The sequence below is a fragment of the Corapipo altera genome, unplaced genomic scaffold (assembly GCF_003945725.1).
Source record: "Corapipo altera isolate COAL_440 unplaced genomic scaffold, ASM394572v1 0, whole genome shotgun sequence".
In the NCBI taxonomy this organism is placed as follows: domain Eukaryota; kingdom Metazoa; phylum Chordata; class Aves; order Passeriformes; family Pipridae; genus Corapipo; species Corapipo altera.
In genome coordinates this window covers 49,058,505-49,083,271 of record NW_020884872.1, presented here as the reverse complement: position 1 = coordinate 49,083,271, position 24,767 = coordinate 49,058,505, and the positions used below count along the sequence as shown (strand labels likewise).

At 40.8% G+C, this 24,767-nt stretch overlaps 1 protein-coding gene across 4 annotated transcripts; it reads right to left on the bottom strand.

The window, feature by feature from the left end:
* Positions 1 to 373: 373 nt before the first annotated feature.
* On the bottom strand, positions 374 to 22,652 carry RNF219 (ring finger protein 219). 4 transcript variants are annotated; one of them, XM_027646169.1, is made up of 6 exons: positions 22,480 to 22,652; positions 17,795 to 17,930; positions 16,738 to 16,829; positions 13,613 to 13,861; positions 10,384 to 10,472; positions 374 to 2,743 (listed from the first exon to the last, which is right to left on the bottom strand). In XM_027646169.1, the coding sequence occupies exons 1-6, from the start codon at positions 22,549 to 22,551 to the stop codon at positions 1,240 to 1,242; spliced, it is 2,142 nt and encodes a 713-aa protein (XP_027501970.1). In that variant the 5' UTR covers positions 22,552 to 22,652; the 3' UTR covers positions 374 to 1,239. The 4 variants fall into 4 exon arrangements, with proteins under 4 accessions (XP_027501970.1, XP_027501965.1, XP_027501979.1 ...); XM_027646164.1 differs by lacking the exon at positions 22,480 to 22,652 and adding an exon at positions 22,084 to 22,300; XM_027646178.1 differs by lacking the exon at positions 22,480 to 22,652 and adding an exon at positions 19,867 to 20,247.
* Between the last annotated feature and the right edge of the window lie 2,115 nt (positions 22,653 to 24,767).

Sequence of the window (24,767 nt, the reverse complement as noted above, 5' to 3'; positions counted from 1 at the left end):
CATCAGAGGCCTATATAGAAAGAAAAAACCTGCATCTTGTAATTAAATATGCCCTTAAAAAAACCCACAATAATGCAAAGAAACCAATTTTGCTCTGCTGCTTAATTAGGTCTCCTGCCTGTGGCATGCCACCACATTATGTTGACCTATGCAATACTTTATGGAAAAGTCACCTCCAGAGAGGCCGAAAGCCATTTCCATCAACTGTATTGATGCTGACACTAGAATGGTAGTATGTCTAACAAGGAGGAGGAAGGGAGATTTTTTTTTTTATGAATAAGCTCACATTCATGCTTTACCAAACTTAAGATATCTATTTTCCAAATTAGGAAAAAAAAAGTTTCCCCCTTTTTCTTTTTTTCCTAATTCAATATTTGAGGCAACATCAAGGATTACAGTGCTTATAACATGTTTTATTCAATTCACATAGAAAAGCATGCAGTATTAATGTGAAATGGTACAGTATTAATGTAAGATGTTCAGTGCACATTAGGTAAACAAGTTATTAGCATACAAACCCATTTTTATTGTCTATACAGGCATACTAAACACGCTTAGAATAACAATGCTTTTTGGGAACTAAATTAAAAATTGTGCTTAACTTCAAAAAAAAAAAAAACAAACCATGACTGCAGTGTTAAAGAAGAGATGTTTTCTAACTGAAGTGCTGTAACCCTAAAAAGAAAGAGGTTGCTATCTTACACCCACCTAAAACAAGAGCTTCAGCACAGTACAGTGCTATGAAACAGTTTGAGCAGCAACATTTCCTCTGGGAGGAAAGTTTTATGGCAAAACTGACATTGTTTTATAGCAACTTCATGGAATCCATAGGATATATAGCCAGTAGCTGCCTTACACGCAAAAAACTGTAATCTTTAGGAACAGGAAACGTAACCTTTAATTATCACAGGAATGACTGATTTGCTAAGTCCACTTAGAACTTCCTGTTGAAGGGAGCCATTAGCAGTACTCACAACTGGAAGAGCATGTAAGCTGAAAACAAAAGAACATCCAAAAACCCCAAACTTCCAAGTACATAAAATGCCCAGTCAAAGAAAATAATCTGGAATGGTTCTTCCCTAGGAAATAGCTTGCAATGGGCAAGGGAATATTTGGTTTTCACATAGCTGAAAATGAGAGGATCAGATTGCACGGAAGTTATTAAAAATTCAGTTCACCTGTAAATATTAAACATTTGCAGATTTATCACTTTAAATCACGTTTGATTTCCAAGCAGAGTCAGTTTTTGGTGGTTTTTGATGGACTAGCACTGGAAAGGCTGCTTTGAATTTTCCTCTTGGTTGACTGACTGACATTTTTATTTTTTCTTTCAGCTGTAAAGGAAGACACCCAAGGAGGACTAAGCTGACTGTGCAGATCAGATGACATCTTTAAAAAACAGGAACCAAGCTTTTGTTCCTCGAACAACCTTTGTGAGTTACTGAACAGTACACTTGGGGAAAAGTCCCTTTGAAATAAAGAGTCTGGAGGTTTGCTACCACTAGCCACTGCATTTTGGCCTGTAAACAGTGGAAAGTGGTCATTCATATCTAGGTCAGATGGGGAGAGGTTGGAAAACATAACAGGTTTCCAGCCAGTTCTATCAGCTGCTAGATTGCTTGTCTCTGGACACTTCATTGTCTGTTCCTCATTCATTTCTTCCAGTTTCTTCTCAGTTCCATTCAGAAGCTTAGGGCACTCTGTTGACTTTGAAGAATTATCAAGGTCAGAGGACTTGAAATTATAGCATGGACTCTTGCTGTTGTCCGACTCAGACATCATTGAGTCCAACTCAGAAATTTTATCAAGGTAGGCAGCATCCATAGATGCCTCACTGGAGGTTCTTGTGCGATTCATTTCCGAAGAGCTGAGAGTATGTAGCCTTTTAGGTAAGCAAGTACTTGTTTTATCACTGGACTTTGCTGTTGTCTCATCTGACTGATCAGCTACTGAATTTTGCTCTGATTCATCAAAATCTAAGTTCTCAGCAAAATTTGTTGGGCAGGTGCCCCAAAACCCTGATTTTCCTGTAGTAAAACAGTTTAGCTTCTTTTGACTATTACAGTTGCTTGTGCTGTGTTCAGGAGAAGCTTTGCTGCCACCATCTGAAGTCCCACGAAACTCTTCGAATTTCAGTTTTCTCAGGAATGTTGATGGTTTCCTTGCATTTTCTTTTCCATCAGGAGTGTTCAACTGAAGGCGACTGAGAGACAAAAAAGGTGTGCACGGTGGTGGAAGATCATAAAGTTCTTCATCCTTATATGGGGTACATTCCTCAATTTTACTCCACTGCTCTTCTAAGCAGGCATCCATATTTGTACTATTTTCATCCAGGACAACCCTGTGACATCCAGGAAATAGTTCTTTCTGTGTGGTACACTGGGTATTTGAGCTATTCAAACTATCTTGACTAGTAGAGATTAAACAAGTTCCACGACTTGCCAGTTGTTCAAGACTGTCAGGACTTTGACTGGTATTCAAAGCTTTTTTCTCCTCAACTTGGGTTTTCAAACAAGTTGCATCTTCACTGCTCTCACCTCCTTCAGCATCTGTGGAAAGTGCTCTCTCACTAACAGCACTCACTGTTTGGCTTCCTTTGCCTGCACTTTTCAGCTGTAAAAGCTGACATTCCATTTCTTCTATGTATTTATCACTTCTTTCCAGTGCCTTTTTCAGACGGTTCATTTCACGTTCACTTTGTTCCACTTTGGACTGAAGTGCAGCTACTGTAAACCTACCAAACCTGTAATAAGCAAAAAAGAAAGAAAATATTAAGCTGGAAAAAGACATTCTCATGATGCTTTGCAAGCTCATTTCAAGACAGAGCAAAGCTATTAAACACTGCGTTAATTTGAAAAGTCATATGCTAGTTATGAAAAAAATACTAAAATCATCACAAATAACACACAGGTGGAGGTGATATGTAAAAAGATAAAATTAAAAAATTAGTGGTGGCAAGGCAATAACAAACAGATTAGCCTTCCAGGGACTGGTTCTATCAATTCAACTCAAATATGCATGAAGAATTATCCCCTAAAACAATGGCAAAGATTTATGATAACATTTGAACAGTGGTCCACATCTTGAAATATTTACATTCAATCATTTTCCTACAGTACAGCAGTGTTTTACAACACATTTCTTTCACAATGTCACCTTGTCAAATACAAAATGCCAATATGAAACGTAGAAAATGCAGTAGTCCTTTGAGGTGGTTTAAACACTTATATAGACCATTTCAATTACGTTCCTGTTAGATATACAGCTTTTCCTTACCTATTCTGCAGATGGTATACCCACTTACTTCAGAGTTACTTGTTTTTTGAGCTTTACAACCAGAACAATCTAATTTCTACCTTAACTACAATACAAAAACCTGCCACTTGTGTTTTGTGAAAGTTATGTGCTTATGGGGCTTCCAGCTTGAGCACATTTTCAACTGCCAAGATATGGACTTGCCTTCCCCCCGTCCTTCATCAGCTTTCAAGACTGACCTTCCCCAGAGGGCAGGTGAAGGTTTCAGCTATATGCCCTGACTAATTCTAACCTGTCACTGACAGGTGAGCACCAGGGAATTCCCTGCTCCATCCAAGGCTTTCAATTTATAGAAAGAAAAAACAATTAAAGTTCTGGTATTATTAGAAAGGAGGGAAGGACCTGCAGCCACCCTACAACTCTGACATATAAGGTTTTATATCACAAAGAAATGACAATTCTGTATGTGGGCTTAAATCTCCACCTCCCATCTTGCAGCTCTGTGTTACAGCATAAGTTTATATTCACTCTTCCAGCACAAACACTGCCTGGAATTTCTACCTTTTTTCTTTGCCTGTCTGCCTGTCCCTCCCTCAGAGTCACAGTGAATTTACATTCCATTTTCCCCATTCCATCCCCTCATCTCTTCACAAAATGCTCCCACTGCAACCCTTAGACCAGTGAAATCTGAAGGTGGTATATCTGTGGCCTGTAACTATGCTGGCAAAATATCCATGGATCCAGGCATGCATTTCCAGCAAACAATCAAACTGTATTCTATTTCTTCTAATTCATGAGCCCAAAGCAGCAAGAAACTGTTGTATGCTGACAACTGCAATACAGTTAAGTGGGTAGTTAGGGAAAGGAATAACAGGTATCACAAGCCCCAGACAAAGTGATTGGCACAAGTGACCAAGATCTACTGATATATTTCACCATTCAACTGCTTCTGCATATGTGAAGAACTTTGAAGAGTTTGGTGTAGATGGTTCAGTGGTGGGTAAGACTCACACAATAGTCTGTCACAGCACTGCTACTAGATGATTTTTTAAATCAGATCAGCCTAAGGTTCACACAGTTATGGTATGTGCCACTCACTGCCTTGTTGACAAAAAATGCCAAGATAGAAGACTTATATTTAGTAAGATTTTTTTTCCCCCTACAAGAAGCTGGCTGGATTGGAACTCAGTCGAGGCAAGGATACCCCCCTCTCCACAGTAGCTCTACTCAATTTTCTTTGTCTTCATAAAAAAGAAGACAGAACATTTTTCATTTGCTTATGCTCTGGATAACAAGTTTTCTCAAACGATTATAGCAATTTCTCCACTTCTAGCTGCACACAAGAGGGGAGTGGGAGAAAAGGCACAGACAACTTTCTGTCTCCCATATGAAACTAGATAAAAGCAGAATCACAGCTCAAGAATGTTTCCATTATATTGTCAGGTGAAGGGGGTTACATGAAATAAGCATCCTCCTATACAACACATTTTGGCTTATTTCCTCCTTTAGTTAAAGGAACACAGATTTTGCTTTACGATACGGAAGGAGTCAGTGTAGCACAGCAGGGCGCAAGTAAGACCTTTCACACTTCCTAAGATGATCCAAAAGTATTTATTTTGCCCTTCTCTAACAGACCTGTTCACATAGTCTTACAGGTGCAAACGCTACACTGCTTAATAAAAGATAGATGACGCAAAAATACAATTTAGCTGAATAGCCAAGTGAGAGAAAGGGAAAAATGCTTCTGCAAAATAAGCAAGATTTTCTCGAGTCTGCTGTAACAGACACTCTGACATAAAAATTAAAACATGTTTACATTTATATGCATACCTGGTAATTCCTTTTTAATGGAAGAATGGTGTAATATGTTTATTTAATGCAAATAGCATTAGTGACAGTCTGGGATTTGCTTATGAGGAAGAAGCACCGTATTCTCAAGTGTAACTTTTATAACAAGTGTCCTCAGGTTAAAAAAATACAGTATGTTGTTCAAAGGCAAATAGCATCACTAATATGTTAATTGTTGCAGAGGGATGTGCTTGGGAATTTTGGTTTTCAGAAATGGAACATATGACAAGCTGCCTACAAAGTTACTTCTGCAGTTAGGCAAAGAACAGTAATTGCTTTCTGTTCCTGCTTTGAGACTTGCCTGCATTTATTTCCCAAATTTTCAAGGACATGGATTTTTAAGACAGCCATATTACTATGCACATATTTAAGCCAATTACTCCAGACCAGAGCATTATATAGATGTTTTAGTGACTGACCTAGCAGATCAGCAGAGGGCTTAATCCATTAACATTTTGGTTAGAGAAGCCAGATTCCTGCTCATCTTCCCAAACCAAACCACTCATAAAAGATCTCCTCTTTTTCCCTTCAGATGTACAGTGAGCTGTGCTATAAATTAAAAAATTATGGTCTGATAATAACAGTAGAATGCAGTACAGTTACATGAAAATAAATTTTAAGTTTCACCTGACAAATTTCCTAAAGTATTTGAACTATTTCACACTTAGTAACAAGTTGATGCATTCTTCACTAGAAGTTAAGGTATTCAGTATACATGGATAAAGAGCATACATATACTGAAGGAAAGCCACATCCTCACACATGGACAAAGACTTTTGAGCATTAGTGTCTTGTTCTTCAGTCATATCACTGAAACAATGACTTTGGATCTCAACGCACGTGTTTTAAATGCATCCTTTCTATAGAAAACTGAAAGCCTGGAGAAACAAGTGGTCACTCATAAAGTGAACAGAAAGACATTTCAGGTGGGATTTGGATTCTTCAACACAGAAACTTAATGACATTTTAGATCACCTAAAATCTTTTACATGACTGCTGACCTCCAGCTATCACTTTGGAAGGATACACATATTCTATAGACCCTGTATCACAGCCACCAGCCCCAGGAAGTTGTACTGGATATGTTATAGTGTCTGAGGTGATACTAGATGTCTAGATGGAACACTTGAATCCAAAATTTCAGGATCTTTCCTCAGTCAGAGTCCTTTTTCTTGACCTAGCATGATTCTAACTTGACAGAAAGCTACAGTCAGCTCTCTGAGCAAGAAGACCTAACATACAGGGAGCAGGAAGAACTAACACCGTTGGAGTAACTTTCCTGCACATTATCACACAACTGCTCCCTCAGTTATGTTTGAGTACTTCTATCCTGCTTTTCTTAGGGATACAGTTAATTCACTTCATAGTAGCTAGAATGGGCCTATGTTTTGGATTTGTGATGGAAACACTGCTGACAACATAGAGATGTTTTAGTTACTCCTGTATAGTTCTTACAACAGAGTCAAAGCTTTTTCTGTCTCTCAACCCATCAGTGAGGAGGCTGGGGGTGCACAAGAAGTTGGGAGGGGACACAGCTGGGACAGCTGACCTCAACTGACCACAGGGATATGCCACACCATAAGACATTTTGCTCTGAATATAAAGCTGGGGGAAGAAGAAGGAAAGGTGTGATGGTGTTTGTTTTCTGAAGTCACAGTTACACGTGATGGAGCCCTGCTTTCCTGGAGATGGCTGAACACCTGTCTGCCTGTGAGAAGTGGTGAATGAATTCCTTGTTTTGCTTTGCTTGTGCATGGCTTTTGCTTTCCCTATTCAACTGTCTTTATCTCAACCCATGTGTTTTTTCACTTTTACTTCTCCACTCCTCTGCCCTGGGAGGGGAGTGAGTGAGTAGCTGTGTGGGGCTTAGTTGCTGCCTGGGGTTAAACCATGACAACTTCTGAAGAAGTCCACTTAGAAACTGTTTGGAAAGTTGAAAAACAAATTTCTTCAGTTGTTTCTTCTCTTCTTATCTATCAGTTCTGCAAATTCAACTTTAGGGTTTTATTTTCACACATCAGTGACCACTAACACATCTATCTGGTTGGACCCTTAAGTGATACCAACTCAGTTTAAAACCACAGAGCCTCATACAAACATTTCCCTTTGTGGACAGTAAGTAGCTGCAACAATTTTTTCTTGTATAACCACTTACTGAAGACTGGGGCTGCAAGGATGCTATGGAAATTTACTCTCCAGTTCTAATCACCTGATGTCCCAGGCTGGGGACCACCCTGCAGCTCAGGATGCAAGAGCATGATCCATACTCCAACGGAAACAAAGAGTGGTGAAAAGTGGAAAATGACAAGGTACAGTCAGGGCCTGTCACAGTTTGAGATAAGGGCAATGCCAGAGTGTACAACCAAACCCAGTTCTGTCATGTAGATACACATTTTCACATTTTCCCTTGGGTTCTGCAGTTAGGTGGGAAGACAGAGGCAGGAAATCTAAGAACAAAGCAGCTGAAAGCCTTAGTAGCTTCTACAGTCCTTCTGTGATATCGTGTACCAGATGTAGCTGTACGAGAACAAGTTCTGCAATCCCCCTCTACATCACCTATGACAGGTGATCTCAAGTGTCTGCAGATCAGAGAATATCCCAGGTTTTATACAATTGCCTTAAAAGTATGTCATATTTGCACAGGTATGTTTAAGAAGAAAAAACCAGTTACTGTAAGACAGGGGCCTTTTCCTAGCAAGCAAAAAAAAAAAAAAAGTCAAGACATATACTGTTTGTTGGATGACTGTAGAGCAGCAGGATTTGAACAGAACAGACAAGTCAGGCATGTTCTTTGAAATGAGCTTCTCCTTTCACTTAGGGAATTGGGTGAATTTAGACAAATCTGCAAAATCTCTCCAAGCATTTTAACATCTTTCAGTGAAGCAGCACTGGTTTTCCATATAAGGCAGATTATACCCAGGGTCAGCAAACAGCATAAACCAGAAATAATTACTTCAGAATTACTAAAAAAAAAATCCTACCAGAAAACCCACAAAACTGGAGTGTGATTTGAATGTCCTTACCCATCTGCTTAAGTTTTCAGACCTTCACGCCTGGAGTGGGTACTTCCTCAGGATTTAATGCTATGACTTAAGAACTCAGAGTTGTTTTGAAGGCTACGATATTCTCCGTTCTCCTACTTACTTTTAAGGTCACACTGCAGCTGGTCTTTGAAAATGGTCACTCCTCTGGAATAGGAAACTTGTGGAGAGGTAAGAACAGAGTCCAGTTTTCTATCAAGGAAGACAGTAAAGTTCTTACCCTCTGCACCATGGACACAGGTTACTAGAAGCCTATTTGTAGGCTCAGATTAAACTAAAAAGTCCGGGATGAGCAGAAGTATTTGACTTAGATAAAAATTCAATGTAGTAACAAATGACCCAAAAAGCCAACAGCTTTAGATTTCTGCAAGTACTTGATGTTAAAATCTAGACAAGATAAACAGTAAAACTGGAGATGGAGAACCTCTCCTCCCTCCTCAAACTACAACAATAAAACAAAATCAGAGAAAAGAGATAATGCAACAATTTTGTGCATTTTACAGATAGTTTTTCAGACTGGGATTTTAACTGGCAGAAGGAATTAAATATTTAGGGAAAAGGCTCCTAGGAAGCCTAGAAGTCTGGTTCAAGCTAATTTGAATCTAACCATTCATAAAATACACTATACCCTGGAGTAGATGGACTTGCTAGTTATTTTCCTTCAGGTAAAAAGCAAACATCCTTTTGCCAAAAATGCTTTTAGATCTACTGTGCCTTGCCAATAGATGTAACAGTTTTCTATTTTAAGTAGAGCTGGAATTAATAGGGCTTTATCATCCTGCAAAACTTAAGTTTTAGAAGTTTTCTTGTTTCCCCATTGGGAAAATGGAAGTTACTGAGAATTCATCAGGAGAAAGGGTAAACAAAGAGCAAACAACAGCCACCAATTAGTCTGATTTGCCTGAGAAATGGGAGACAAGTGAATGTCTTTAGCAAGAATTAGAGCAAGAAACCTCTATTTGCCTTTCAGACCTGTGTCCCAACTACATGATGTTATTGTATTCTGGTGAAGGTCTACTCTTAAAAATGTTTCAAAGAAAAAAAATAAAAAGCTAATCAATCAGCATCATCAGTTTAAAAATTGTGTAAAAATCCCTGAGATGGCTGAAATATCAATTTTATTGACATACATGACATTTTTCAGCAGGTTTTAATGGATACGAACAAAGAAAAAACAACTCAGGACTATGATAAAAGGAAAGTTTTTTATTGACCACTGAAGAAGGGTAATTATACTTTTCCTGTGATGTAAGGGGTAGAGTCTGTGTTACAAAGGGATCATTCACCTGCCATTAGTGTTTCCTCTGCTGTAAAGCAAAGTCCACTAAAACAATTTAGGTTTTGCTATTCAGCTCCACTGTCATTATGCACAAAATGAAATACACTTGGGATACAGGGACTGAATACTGACAAAACCTTTAAAAAAAAATTTGTTACAAATTTTATTTAGTCAATTTAGTCAGTTGTTTAAGCATGAATCCATACCTGAGACTCTGAAGCTAAGGAATACATGACATGAAACAATGGTTGTGACAGTAAATGACAAAGATCCAATTCAGTAGCTGTTTTAAATTGCATTAGAGACTCATCCAGAAACTTTTCCAAAAATTACCTTCTGAAAACTTCTGAATAAAGCACACTGGAACAACTGTACTGGCAAATCAATGTACCTGCACAGAAACTTTTGATTCTAGTGACATCGTTGGGCTCTGATGCTTACGCTTTCAATTTTGATTTCATAAGCAAGACATTTATTGCAAGCCCTGTTCAGTGTGTGAAGCCCAGCTGAAAGACCTGTTAGATATTACCAAAGTTTCCTATCAGAGCTGAAAGAACATTTGAAAAATGTCTTGATGTTAGGTCTGGTCTGGATATTGACCAGACTGATGACCACAAGGATGAAAGTTAATTTAAAACTTCTGCTAACAACACTAAGATGGGAGAGACTTCTCGCCACCTGAAAGATGTGTCTGGAATTTGAAAAAGTGAAGTTTGACACGCATCAAAACACCAACATGAAGAAAGCCAATAAATGGTTTAATTCCCACACTTCAAAAGGAGAATAGCTGCTATTCTCTAAGTTACATTTTTCACCCAAGTCCATGAGGATAAAAATTCCAAAGTCTACCTGGAGACACATATGCAACACTGTGTACACCACCACAGTTTTAGGTTACAGTCCTACAACAGTTAAACAGTCTATAAATAAAATATGGTAGCTTTTAAAATATTCACATACTTTTGGGGTGATCTACTATCAACTTCAGCTTTTAGTCGCAAATTCTCTCTTAAAAGGTTATTGTTTTCCATGCTCAGTTTCTTATTTGCCTAAGGAAAAGAAATAGAAAAAAATAAGTATACAGTAAAACAGAAATGACTTCTAATATTTATAGGACAAGCTGTTTCTCCTTTTTAAAGGGACAGAACTAGAAATTTGAAGGCAGGAAAGAGTCTTCAGACAGGGACACCACTTAAAAATCACCACGGGAAATGGTTTGCAAAACTGAATAGCGAACAGACATTTTTTATTTATATTCCCAAAATACATTGCAAGTGTCCTATCTAGGGAAATAAACACAGCAATGTTAGTTAGCACAGAAAGTCATTAAGGAGATGTACTAATGGCAATTCCATGTTTTTTTTTCCACATGACTAAATACGTTAAGTACATTAACATTACAATGTGCAGGTATCAGCAAAACTAATGTTGAACAGCTTCCCCCATTCCAAATTAGAGCAACATTACTTTGTGGGTTTTTTGGCTTGTTTTGAAAGCATAGTTATCCTGTGGATGTAAATGCATTACGACAAGCTATTTGCAGTCTTTCTTCACTTTATTCCAGGATGTTGTGATTAAGATTCCTGATTCACAACCCTTCTTACTCCTTGAATTGAGGTCAATTCCTTCTTCTCAGTTCAGCAGACACCCTTCTTAACAAGATGCTTCATATAAAGAGAAGTTTTCCTGCCACCATGTTTCAGAATAATGAATGCCACTATCCTAATAAACAGAATATACTCTTTGCACTTCATAGTCTGCTAATCTCTGTATGCTAAAAAAAAACACCACCAGTCCAGGACTTGTAATTCATAACCTCAATTAGATAACACTTCCACTGCATAATAAAAGTATTATCTAGAGTTAGATCTGAAGAAGGAGCTACGCAACTGGGCTCAGGAGTGAAATGTACTTTTTTAGAAGCATTGAACAGTGCAAGAAGAGAGGTAGAGAACTTTAAATGCTTAGACAAATATCCCTAGCAATCTTTCCAGGTAAGGGGTAGGGAGAATGGAGTGGAAAAAATAAACTAACGCCCTGCTTCCCCAAAACCAAATATTCGTAAGGGCAAAAAGAATAACTAGAGACCTTTGATAAAGACAAGGGAAGGGTGAGCCCAGGGCTTAGATGTCTGAGTGTCAACTACTTGGTATTCAAAAAATAAAAGCACAAAAAATTATCCGGAAAGTGATGAGTAAGAATTCAGGAAACCTCAGTTCCAAAGAAGCTCCATTTGACAACATGGCCAAGACCTTTCTCCATTTCCAGAGACAGCTCCCCCAGCCATGTAATCAAGTAAAAAATTTCATAACTTGCGTAGCATTGGTAGGCAGGGTACCTACCTGGCACACGGTAAGGCACGACTGAACCTCTTTGGTGTCATTCCTCCAGAGAGTGATTGACCCTCCAAGCCAGTAATCTGCAAGGGATCCCCACTTGCAGCATGATGTCTAGATTATTTAGCTCACATAACTGTATTTTTAATGAGTGTACTTTGTCCAGTATTTCTACTGTTGGGTTTGTTTTACCACTCCCATACTTGTTATGACTCCACTCAAAGCAATAATGCCTACTTTGGGCATTTCTACATTTGTCTGCTCTAGGACATTAAATGATAAAGGTGGTTGCTACTTCCTGACTCAGTCTGGTTTTGAAAAAGAAAGCGATGGCAAGCACATTTGCTGAGGGACCATGTCTCACTAGCAAGAGATGTACGGCTGAAACCCCTGGGTCAGGGCACTTTCATGGATAAGAAGGTTTCTGGTTCCAGACTGCGTGTTTGTCTTGCTGTTCAGACTGAACTGTTCAGTGCATGCTTACAACTGAGACAAGGTCTAAACGGAGAGCTTATGGAATTGAGCAGCTATTGAAGAGGGAACAGATGGGAAGAGTGTTGGACTTGACAATCTTAAATGTCTTTTCCAACCTAAATGATTCTAGGACAACAGTTTAATATTGTTCCCTAAAACGCATCTAAACCTCTAGTTGTTTCTAACCCTTAACCAAATTTAGAGATTCCATAAACTTAAATCCCTTTTCTTGTTAAGGCTGAAGTTACATTGAAAAAAACACCCAAACAAACTCTTCCTTCAGTTCCTACTATATTCTTTTTTTTACTTACCTAGGGAAAAAGTTAAAAAACTTAGTCATCAAAAAAAAAAAAGTCAGTACAGTTTAACTTCATAAAAAAAAATACACAAAAAAATAGGCAGACAAGAACTTTTGCTGTGAATCCCCTTTTGCCATCTACAAGTGATTCTGAAGCTCCTGGGGTCCTAGAAGTGTCCTTTTAACTACAGAATGGTAGAACAGTATAATGTGTGCCTCCGAGTCGGTAGCACAGAATAAGTGGGAACACTATTAATGTTTAAAAAGTTAAAAAAAGTCCTAAACACATCACACTTCATTTTTGCAGGTGGCAACTCAGGATTGTTAATAGAAAAAAATAAAGGCAGCATTTTGAATAAATGCAAGTCCAGTTCTTTCTATCTTGTTTTCAAATTAATTTTGAAATTTCACTCTTATTCAGTGTTTGAGGTGATCCTTCTTGTGCCCACAGGTATATTTTGCAAGATATTTTTATTTACATGTATTTTCACACGTCTATCTCCTGCATCCCCGCTTCTGCAGTATCAGATTTTTTTTTATATTACAACAAGATATATAAAAAGGCTGCAGGCTTCCAGTAAAGGATCTTCTGGTCATAAAATGCTGAAGCTTGTCTATTTTTGGTCAAAGGGTCAAGTTACCCTGTCTCAGCAAATTGCACCAAAAATATCGGCTAGCAGGGAGGGCAATAGTGCAAAATCTGCCTCAGCCAACTGTACTGTGTTTGCCCAATGAATGTTGTAAAATAGATATATTATATAGATTATTGCAAGCCTGAAAAATCTGGTCATCAATACTGTTGACAAGTGCTACTATAATCCAATTACCTGGGCATAGAGTGACGGAGGAGTTGAAAAGCAGTCACATACAGGACTCACTAGAACAAGCAATAACATTTGACACTTGCAAGGGCTATATGGAAATACTATGATGCAACAACAGTCACTGGAATTCAATTTTTTTTCTTTCTTCTGGATCTATGAAGTACCCAGAGGTCATGCTAGCTCTCACTCCCGGTTAACTAACATGAAACAGTTACACTACAAGATAGCTGAAGAAATGTGTTTATTGCATTTATTACCTCCTTTAGCTTTTCCACATTATCCATCAGTTTTTCATACATATCATTGGCAGCTTTCAGCTTTTTGCTCCATTCCTCTGGTGTTTCTGGGCCACTGGTACTTGCTTCATTTGCTGACTGGTTAGTTTCCTCATTTTGGCAAGACAAAGCTGATGCTGCAGGATCCAGAAGAGATTTCAGCTGTGTCTGTAAACTGAGATTTTTACCTCTCAGATCTTCTACTTCTTTTTGCAGGGATTCTATTTCATCCTAAAGGTGTCAGAAATTCAGAGGAATTAAAATAATTTGTGAGATTAACTGAATAATACTGACAAGTTCCCACATCACTTTGGAAACGTGTTCTGGCAAGCCCAGATGTATGCCTTCACTTACACATATATCTAAGTATGCTTACGCATTGTGCTCTAGGCAGGATTTTAATCAACCTGCACACTCAGGCATAGTGAAAATTTTAGTGAAGGGAATCCCTTGACTACGTAAAGGACCCTGAACAAACTGGTGGGCAGACCAAAAGCTTCAAAGCATTCAGCAACATGAATCTATTATTAGGGCACTCTGTTGGGAGGATTTCCTGTATCAGGAGTGTTCTTAAGGTTGTCCTCTGCTGACTCATTTGCTGTTTTATAGAGCGTTTCTCTCATATCATTTGGAAACATTACATGTTCAGATGCTGAAAGCCTCAAAACTCAAAATGGACAGAACAATGCCTGAAAAAGGCTGCTACAGCTACACCAAAGTAGCAACACCTTAGGAAAGACTCTCAAAATGCAAGGAACAGAGCTCTTAGCTGTAGCAGTCTGAAGATACAAAGAAGCAAAAACCTTCAAAAGGTTTGTTAAAGGGATAAAAAATTTATCCTGAAAACATGTCTTCTACACTGTTCACCAACTTAAATACCTGAGTTGTTCATGGTCAGACTACTACAGGTAGTATATATAGCATATATTGCATTGACACAAATCCAAGGCATATTTTCATAAATAATCAAGCCTGCCTCTGCCCCTATCATGGGAACAGCCATTTTAAATTCAGGGTTTTTTAAGAGATTTATGTTATCCTTCTGCCTGGGAAGGTTATGGAGCAGATCATCCTAAGTGCAATCACACAACCTACAGGATGGACAAGGGATCAGACCCAGCCAGCATGGATTTAGGAAGGGCAGGTCCTATCTGACCAACCTGATCTCCTTTTATGATCAGGTGACCTGCCTGGTGGATCAGAGGAAGGCTGTGGACGTGGTCTTCCGCAAAGCCTTTGACACCGTCTCCCACAGCATACTCCTGAAAAAGCTGGCAGCCTGCAGCTTGGACAGGGGTAGTCTCTGCTGGATCAAGAACTGGCTGGATGGTCGGGCTCAGAGAGTGGTGGTGAATGGTGCTGCATCCAGTCGGCAGCCGGTCACTAGTGGTGTCCCCCAGGGCTCAGTTCTGTTTAATATCTTTATTGATGATCTGGATGAGGAGACCAAGTGTACCATTAGCAAATTTGCAGATGACACTAAGTTGGGGGGGAATGTTGATCAGCTGGAAGGCAGGAGGGCTCTTCAGAGGGACCTGGACAAGCTGGAGAGATGATCTGATTCCAACGGGATGAGGTTCAACAAGGCCAGTGCCAGGTCCTGCACTTTGGCTACAACAACCCCCTGCAGCGCTACAGGCTGGGGACAGAGTGGCTGGAGAGCAGTCAAGCAGAAAGGGACCTGGGGGTTTGGATTGACAGGAAGCTGAACATGAGCCCAGGTGGCCCATGAGCCTCAGGAAGCTGAGCAGTGTGCCCAGGTGGCCAAGAAGGCCAATGCCATCCTGGTTTCTATCAGGAACAGTGTGGCCAGCAGGACCAGGGAAGTGATTCTTCCCTTGTACTCAGTGCTGATAAGGTCACACCTGGAGTACTGTGTCCAGTTCTGGGCCCCTCAGTTCAGGAAGGATGTTGAGGTGCTGGAGCAGGTCCAGAGAAGAGCAACAAGGCTGGTGAAGGGACTTGAGCACAAGTCCTATGAGGAGAGGCTGAGGGAGCTGGGGTTGTTTAGCCTGGAGAAGAGGAGGATCAGGGGAGACCTCATCACTCTCTACAGCTACCTGAAAGGAGGTTGTAGGAAGAAATTTTTTACAGAGAGTAATCAGACATTGGAATGGGCTGCCCAGGGAGGTGGTGGATTCACTGTCCCTGGAGGTTTCTAAGATGAGGCTGGATGTGGCACTTAGTGCCATGGTCTAGCAACCACAGCAGTGTTGGATCAAGGCTTGGACTCCATGACCTCAGAGGTCTTTTCCAACCCGGTTGATTCTATGATTCTATGCCTAGCTGTGTGAATTTAGAGTTGATTCAATAGAAAGGAAAGAAACCTTTTTCCTGACTCCTTCTCTCATACAGGACAAAAGAACCTGAGCTATAGGCAAGCTTGTCATAAAAGATAGCTTTTACTTCCCCAGTGTTAAAGATATATAGAGTCCATTTCCCTTCCCTCATTCTCCTCCTCAAGACAGGTTTCCTTCAAAAATATGTGATGTCTTCACACTGCTGCTACTAAGGGAACAACAGTTGAGAAAAGAAACTAAGTATATTCCTTATTAACAGCTTTTCATCTTCCCAAGAGAGTATTTTTCCAGCAGGAGAGTTAAGCATTCAAGCTCCACTTTGAAGCATTTACTCACTTTCAGAAAACAGTAAAACAATAACACTAAAAATTAACCTATGCCAGAAGGTTACAGTGGACAATATTCTTTAAAAAGGAATTTAATCTCCCTGAGCAAGAGGGAATTACTTCAAAAAATGTTTGCATTTGTACTGAAGACAAAACAAAAGGCTCCCTACATCCAGTACGCATAAAGAAAACCCTCCCATACCACCTGGGAGTAGAATTTCCACAAAACTAAAGAAGTGGCTGTACTAGACTACCTGTAGCCTAGAAAGACTATTACCATGACTTCAGTGGGGCCACTTCAAGCACCAGCAAATGCTGTCCTGTAACCTGAGTCAAAAGGCGGGATTTTAATGTAGCTGAGTTTAACACAGATACAGTATAAACCCTTACTCAAATTAAAAACAGCAGGACTCACCATTTGTATGCAGCAATTTAACAGTTGCAGTTCATCTGGAAAGCCACAACACCCCCCTGTCCTTACCTCATATTCTTTGTGGAGCAATTCAAGCCTTGTTTTACGTAGGTGTTTCCTGACTGCCGGACTAAATAAAGGATCACTTTCACTTGTTCCTCCTAAAGCAACACAGGATGACAGAAGCACTGGTATTGTCTCTTCTTCAGTCAATTCAATACTAGTAATCCACTTTACAGTACTTTTCATATTATGAATGCAGCTAAGATTGGACCAATTGGCTACCATGGGAGATTTAAAGTCCTTTCACTTTCAGAACATGTTCAACTTGAGTATCTACTAGTGGTATTTAGAAGTCAAAATCCTGACTCACAGCAGGAAGAAAATTTTTAAATTTTTAAACTTTTTATTTCTGTTAACAGAATCCTATCTTATTTAAGAATATACTATTAAAACAGAGCTGAAGGGAGGAGGTGGGGTATCAAGCCTATATTTAACTAGTACAAGACAGTGTAAGTTTTTAAAGTGAGATTGTTCAGATATATTTTTCTCTCAGAATGAAATAGCAGAGCTGACATTTTATGTTAAGTAAAGACTACAGTATTTCCTAGCTCTGGAAGTTCAGATCCTCATTCAGGTGCTGTAGCTTTGTCATATTTCTGTGCTAAGAGTAATTTTCTTAAAAATAAAGCAAAAGGGAGGAAGTGACGAACAAAACAAAACAAACAAAAAGTAAAAAATACCACATACTCATTCAAGATTCTGGATTGAAGTACACTATTTCTCAGCTAAATGCTGTCCTCTTAGGTCAGCCGATTGCACTGCATTGGTGGAGTACTTCAAGTGAGAATACATTGTTTCCAGTTACAGGACATCCAATCAAGATTTAAAAAACAATCAATGGAGGCTGGGGTACTGATTACCACGAATAATCTAAGCACTAATATACACATGATCTTTAGAAATGTAACTGTGTACCTATTATGTATGTTTCTGGAAAGATTTAAAGTTAATTGTTCCTTAGATGATGGTAAAAAACACACAGGTGAAAAGGTATCTAGACATCTTTCGACTCCTCCAGCAGTAAATACCAGAAGGTTACTTCAAAGCCTAAAGTTGTCCTTACCTATAATTTCCTTGCAGGGGTTTTCAGGTGTGATGGGAATCCTGCAAGCTGGGCACTGATTATTGTTCTTCAGCCATACTTCAATACAAATGGAACAGAAGACATGGTTGTTCACACAGATAACTGGGTGACGGACCTTTTAGTATTAAGGGGGAGAAAAAACAACAAACAGAAAACCACTATGAATACTTTAAAACTCTCCCAGGTAACAGAATACGAAAATACACAACTCCATCTCTCAATGCAAGTCTGGTCTTGCAGGAAAGTGACACTGTTGTTCCACAGGACTAGCTAGGAGTGATCTCCTGACTCAAACACCAAACTTCCCTATTATTGAAGGCACCAAACCAAGGTCCTTGGTTCCAAGAGCTCATTAACACATAACAGCACCTTTCCTTCACCCCACAACCTCCAAGAACTACAGCCAACTGCTCCTGTGAAATGCATTCTCCTCCCAAGGCAGAAGGACACCAAAAGACCCACATTAACTGATTTTCAAAACTAAGGGAAGGAAGGATTTCTCCTGGCAACAACCAACCCTTTGCCTCAAAAGAGGTGTCATTGAAATGTACAGTGTTACAGATTAACTTTAGCCTGCACATAATCAGCTTCATGGAAATCAGCTTTAAAAAGGATCATGGCCAAAACCACAGAGCTGAAACATGAACCAGCAATCACTAATTCAACCCTCCTGCTAGATATGCATTGCTACTAAATAAGTCATTACCCAGGAATGGGGCTGCTAACTGAAGGATTAAGTATTCCAATCAGACAGATTCTTTCAAGAAGCTTTCGCTCCCCTTCTGAAACAGCAGGGTAAACAAACTTTTAGAAAATATTAATGACAATGCATTATTCTCTCTTGTCATTTAACTATAAACCCTGTTTGAAAGTAAGTGTGCATAGAGGGACGAAATATGATGCGGAAGGAAAAGACTTTATGCCTTACTGCAGCTTCTGTTCCAGCTTACTGTAATACGCACTCTCAAAATCTCTTACGTGTTACACTAGTATCTGTGTTAGGGGTCTTAAAAATAATTATTTGTTTTTCCTCCACATCCTCTTTGCCCAAGAAACACATTTTAAGATGCAGAAGCACCAGTATATATTATTTTAGATTCTACTGTACTGCACTCAAAACCCAAGTTCAAGAGAATCTTTTCAACTTTAAATGAAGTCCTCATCACCTCCAAAGATATTGCTCTTTCAAAATATTCCTCTTTTGTTTTACTAGTAAGGCAGTCAGACTAAAAATGAAACGCTGACTGGGAGAAGCAAGGAACTGGAAATGACAGCCAACAATCACTTGGGCAATCAGACTAGATGTGCCCTGTTTTTTACCACTGAAATACACTGAAAAACGCTGAAATACACATGGATATGAATTAAGGCCCAGATCTGTCAGCTTCTTCTCCAATTCACTACCTATACGTCTTACATGAATCACAATATTTTTAGGATCTCCTATATTACAGTCCTGGGAGCCATAGGAATTATCTATCCATAAACAGACATTCAAGTTACTAAAGGTCTGAACAGAGAGAAACTGAACTGTACCCCCAAGGAGAGGATTTTTATAATAATCAACACTTTTTTGTGATTATTGCATGCATTAGCATACCAGTGCTTTGGAAAAATTTAAATATTACAATTTCCATTATTTTTAAAAAATCTTGTTATTTACTGCTTTTCTTTAACAGAAAAAGAGCTTTCTCACCAGCAGCTAGCACAACCCCCCACATACCCCTCCCCTCAAAAAAACAAACCAAAAAAACCCCACCCCAAACCAGAACTTTTTCTCTAGCCATACTTTTTTCTTACTCAAAAGCAGCCTGAGAATAGTTATATGCATGGTGATGATAAGATACAGAGCAGAATAACATAAAATAATCCAAACAGGAAAAGACATTTCAGGAGTGCAGGTCTTCCCCCTGGGGAGCAAGAGACCCTCAGTTACCCCAAACCTGACACAGAAGCACACTTCTTGCAAGTGAATGATTACTCCATATCTCTAGCAAAATAGTAAGTCACATTTATTACTCTCCAGGGTACAGTGCTTCTGATTTACACACCTTTACAAGTTTCATTCTGGGGCTGGGTTTTGTACTTTAGTTGGCTCAGGATCCACACAAAGCAATCCAAGCAGAAGCCCTATTGATGTCGCACAGTGGCTGGGGGTGCTGCTGCCCGTCGTGCAGTTCCTGAGCCACTGACTGTGACAAGCCCACGGGGTGGGGGACCATGACATACCCAAAAAGCATTTTACTTGAATTACAGCCCAGTTTCAGTTCCTTAATTGACCATGTCACAAAGACTACAGCTCATTTGAGAAGACTTGATCAGCTAGGTGATTTTGAGCAATTTCCTCATTTTTCCCCTCCCACAAAATGCAATGCCTGTGCAGATCAAAATCAAACCCTGTACACATCTATGTCACTTTGAAGGCACTTCTGAACCTTCAAGTAGGATTAACAGAGGAGCAGGCACATGGAAAAGAAGGCACACTGATACCAGTGAATGAATTCCCAAACATCCTACGCAGAACCGTGTGCTCGAGCCCAAGCAAACTGTCAACACCAAAACCAACAGGTCTGAGAGACCTTCAGACATTCTGGGACAAGTAAACCTAACATTCCAATGCAGATGGCTTCTGATATGGTTACTGATTATAAATATGGATATGTTAGAAGACAGCCCAGGCCTTGCTAAAAGAATGTTCAAGTGACAAACATGAAATTGATCCAAGCAATTAGCTCTTACTATAAATGGTTATTTACACATCTTGCCAATATACTTTTTGACACTGCTCAAGTTAACAAGAGGGGCTAACGTGTCCTTCCTGCCCAAGATTTCTGCTTTGTTAAAAACAATGTTATTGAATGAGTTTCTCTGCAGTATCTCTTTTTTTATCCCCTTACCATTACACACAGTAGTTTGTATTTTGCAGACAGATCTTTGCAAATTTTTCAGGGATAGCAAGAAGCATATTCTGATTGCAGGGTGGGCCTTCTACTTGATTGAAGCCTGTGCTACAAACCACAGAAGCATCAGATTATGTCAGCTCTCCACAATACTCTCTGCTCCACCCCACAAGACAGGACAAAACTGACATTTTCCTTAATTTAAACTAAATAACTTTCTTATGCTAACCTTACTCCTGAGAGGAGTTTTTTCCTGATGAAGTTTTTCAATGAAGTTCCAAGCTAGAGGCAAAGATGTGCATTGAAAAGAAAGGACGGTCAGAGCTGCCAACTTTGGCAAAATTTAAACAGTTTCACACATCTAAAACCAAAAGCATTCAAATACCTTTATTACAGGTAGCACCCATAGATTCACTGATATAATGTTAATGTATTATCTCAGTGCAATATAGCAAGAAAGAGTGTGGAAATCTCTTCCAGTACAAACTCAGGAACATCAATTCCTGATCAGCTCTAGAAAAGAAGTGGAAGTATGAAACAATGGCTTGAAATAACCCAGTGGTTTTATAGGAAGATATGAATAAATACCTAACCAATCTGTTACAGTTAGAAAGTAACTAGGATTGGATTCAAATTGAAAATACCTTGTTGGTTTGATTTTGCTCTCCTCTCTCCACTACAAACACACTATGTTTGTGTTCTCCTCCATTTTCATTAAACAGATAAACAGAAAAGGAGAGGTAGCAGGACAACAGCCAGGAAGTCTTGCTTGGCTTCCACAGAAAAGCCAAGAAAAGAGTAAACATGATTGCTAAAAGTAACACTTTCTGTCAGAGTTAAGACTTGAGAAAAGGCTGACTACTTTCATTGTCAGTGCTACACCTACTTTAAACATCAAGCGTGCCTGCTCGTTTGTCATCACTCCAGCAGAGAAGATCTGGTAGTAAAGACCAGGTGAGGTAGAAACAAATCAGTCAGTAAATGCCCTGAGTATAAATATAAAAGGTTATTTCTTCCCTTGTAATTACTGTTGTGCTTTAAGAGGTTAGTTTTGTTTTTCAGAGCAAGAAAACAAGAAAACAAGAGACTAGTAATGAATGAGCAAAGAATTTGAGAAGCAATTAGTGACCACTACGAAATTAGGTCTGGGGCTTCTAGAGAGGAACAGACTAGTCAAGAGCCCTCTGCTTCCCGAGGGAGAAGAGAAAGGAACTGAGAAAGGGTCAGAAAGAGGAAACTGGAAACTTTTTCTCCAGACTGCTGCAGTTTTGCTCAATACATTTTAAACCCACCTAATTATACATCCCCTCTTTGTTTCACTTGTTCTCCGCGACACCGCACCACGCTCAAATACAAATATAGGCTCACCGAGCGTTTTGAAGCAGAGCATGCTACTGGGACCGGGAGAAAAAACCCAAACCTCAAACCCTTCCCCTCGGGAGCTGCACACCCGCGTTTGGGCGGCCTCGGGCCCCGAGCCCCCAGTAACAGCCTCCGGGACGTTCCCGCCGGGGCGCGCGCGGTTCCCGACATCCCAGTGCTGCCAAGAAACCTCGGCCGCAGCCGGGAACGGCCCTCAGGGGAGAAGGGACCCCATACCCCAGCCTTCTTCCCCTTAAAAGAGGCAACTCCGGTGGGGGTCAGGGCGTCGGGCCACGGCAGGCTCCCTGAGCTCTGCCGCCGGCCGGACCGCCCCGCTCCCCGCCTTCCGCTCCGCGCACCCAGGCCGGGGCCGCGGGGGCCCGGCGGCGGCGCCGCCGTTACCTTGCCCAGGCAGATGTGGCAGGTGATGGGCAGCGTGAGGGACAGCGTGACGCTCGGCCCGTGCTGTGCCATCGCGCCGGCCCAGCTCAGCCCAGCCCAGCTCAGCCCAGCTCAGCTCAGCCCAGCCCGGCCCCACGAGCACGGAAGTCCCGCGGGCGGGCTGCGGCCCCGGATCCCGCCAGCCCCGGTACGGCGAGCCGGCGGGGCCAAGCTGCCGCCCGGCGGAGGGAAGGCGCCGCGCGTTGTTGCAGCGCTCCCCTGGGGGGCGGGCGGGAGCCGCGGCCCCTCACGGCTGTGCCGGGCCGCTGCTGTCCCCCGTGTGGGCCCGGGGGACCCATGGAGTTCTCGGCCTCCGCGCGGCCTTCCTTTTGGGAAGCACAGCGCCATGGGGAACACTGGTGCAGTGCCCGTGCAGGAGGAGGCCGACGCGCTGGCAAGGGTGATCTCCTTTACCCTAGTAAAACTTATCCTATGCTCACCTTTCATCGTGCTGAATTGAATAAACGGACTGCTTTAATCCTGCTAGTTCCCCTGAGTCATAGAATCATAAAATAGTTTGAGTTGGAAGAGACCTTAAAGATCATCTACTTCCAAACCCCCACCATGGGCAGGGACACTTTTCAGTAGACTGGGTTGGTCAGAGTGCCATCCAGTCTGACCTTGAGCTCTTCCAGGGGTGCAGCATCCACAGCTTCTCTGGGCAATCTGTTCCGATGCCTCACCACTCTCTCAGTAAAAAATTTCTTCCTGATATCTAATGTAAACCTAGTCTCTTTCAATTTGAACCCATTCCCCCTTGTCCTGTCACTACATGCTTTTGTAAATAGTCTTGCCCCATCTTTCTTGTAAGTTTCCTTCAGGTACTGGAAGGATGCAATTAGGTCACCCTGAAGTCTTTTGTAGGTTGAACAATCCCAATTCTGTCCACCTTTCCCCATAGGAGAGGTGTTCCATCCCTCAGATCTATTTGGTGTCCTCCACTGGACTCACTTGAACAGGTCAGTGCCCTTCATGGGACATGGGAACATGCTGCCCTGGAACATGTTCTAGGGGAAACTCCCAGGGCATGAGCCTCTCTTTCCCATCACCTCCAGTCCATACCCGGCTGCAGTCTCGCCCCTGGCATTGTCTCTGGGTTCCTGCGCTGCCCTCCCACTGCACAGGCAGCTTGGCCGAGCCCCCTTGCTTCCTGGCCCAAAGCTTTGCCTGTCAACTCAGGTGGGAATTGCACAGCCCTTGCGGCTGCAGCTTTGAGGCCAGCAAGAACATGAGGACTGGTAAGCCACCAAGCCCTTCAAGGTGCTGGGTGTGGTGATGCTTGCTTAATGATGTCTGATGGAAGATCCTGATCCATGGAAATTGAGGGGCCAAATTCACAGATGAAAATTTGTATCTGCCACCTGGCTTGCGCCAAGGACTCTCCAAACTGCAGAGCCTCTGTGTTGCTCTTTCTGGGCTGATGGAGAGCAGCTGGGAAGCACTGCTGGTGGGACAGGAGGCTCCTAGGAGTCTGCTCACTTGACCTCCATCCCAGGATTCCTGTAGTTTCTTGTAAATGTGCCACAACATGCTGAAAATTATAGACTTGAGTGATTTAACATTGAGGCACATGATAAATGCTTATAATGCTGAGCAGCTAATTCAAACAAGCATAAAGTTGTGGATGCAATGATTAACAAGGAAAGTATCTTAGGCTGACATAGCAGAGTTGCATGAATGCATTTCAATTTGATATAGGTAAGTCGCTGGAAATAAAGTGAGAAAATTAATTCATGGTGACATTCCAGTGTAGACAAGGCCTAGCGGATTTCGTGGTAATGTAATCCTTGGGTAGAAAAGGACAGGTTTGAATAAGATGTGCTTGATAAAGATTGAGTGTTTACACATTACAACACCTTTCCGTAAACTTCAGGAAAAATTATTTACTGTCAAATAAAAAAAGAACCATTTGCCAACATAATGGACATACCCTTAATTAATATAAACTGGAGTGAGTGGACATCCACTGCAAGGAGATGCTTTTAGTCCTGGCATGACTGACCTGCTGCCTAGGTAGAAGGGTGCTCAGAGAATTTTTTTCAAGAGAAATGTAAAATTATTGAGTATTTTGAGCTTTAAAGAGAACCACTGGAGCCTGAAATTCACTGAGTGAGTTTATCATGCAGCCAGCAAGCTACTCAGGAATGCAATGAATCCCTGTTATTTATCTTTCTTAGCTTTATTTTTATATTGACTTTTATTGAAAAAATGTGAATAGACAATGCAAAGAGTAGAAAGGCTAAATGCAT

Excerpts from the sequence above, each read along its gene's own strand:
- RNF219 (XM_027646164.1), bottom strand. The coding sequence starts at position 22,248 with ATGTCGGGAACCGCGCGCGCCCCGGCGGGAACGTCCCGGAGGCTGTTA. Across the intron at positions 13,862-16,737 it reads TGCTCCACAAAGAATATGAG|GATGAAATAGAATCCCTGCA; the intron begins GTAAGGACAGGG and ends TGACACCTTTAG. Across the intron at positions 10,473-13,612 it reads ATGTGGAAAAGCTAAAGGAG|GCAAATAAGAAACTGAGCAT; the intron begins GTAATAAATGCA and ends TCTTTTCCTTAG.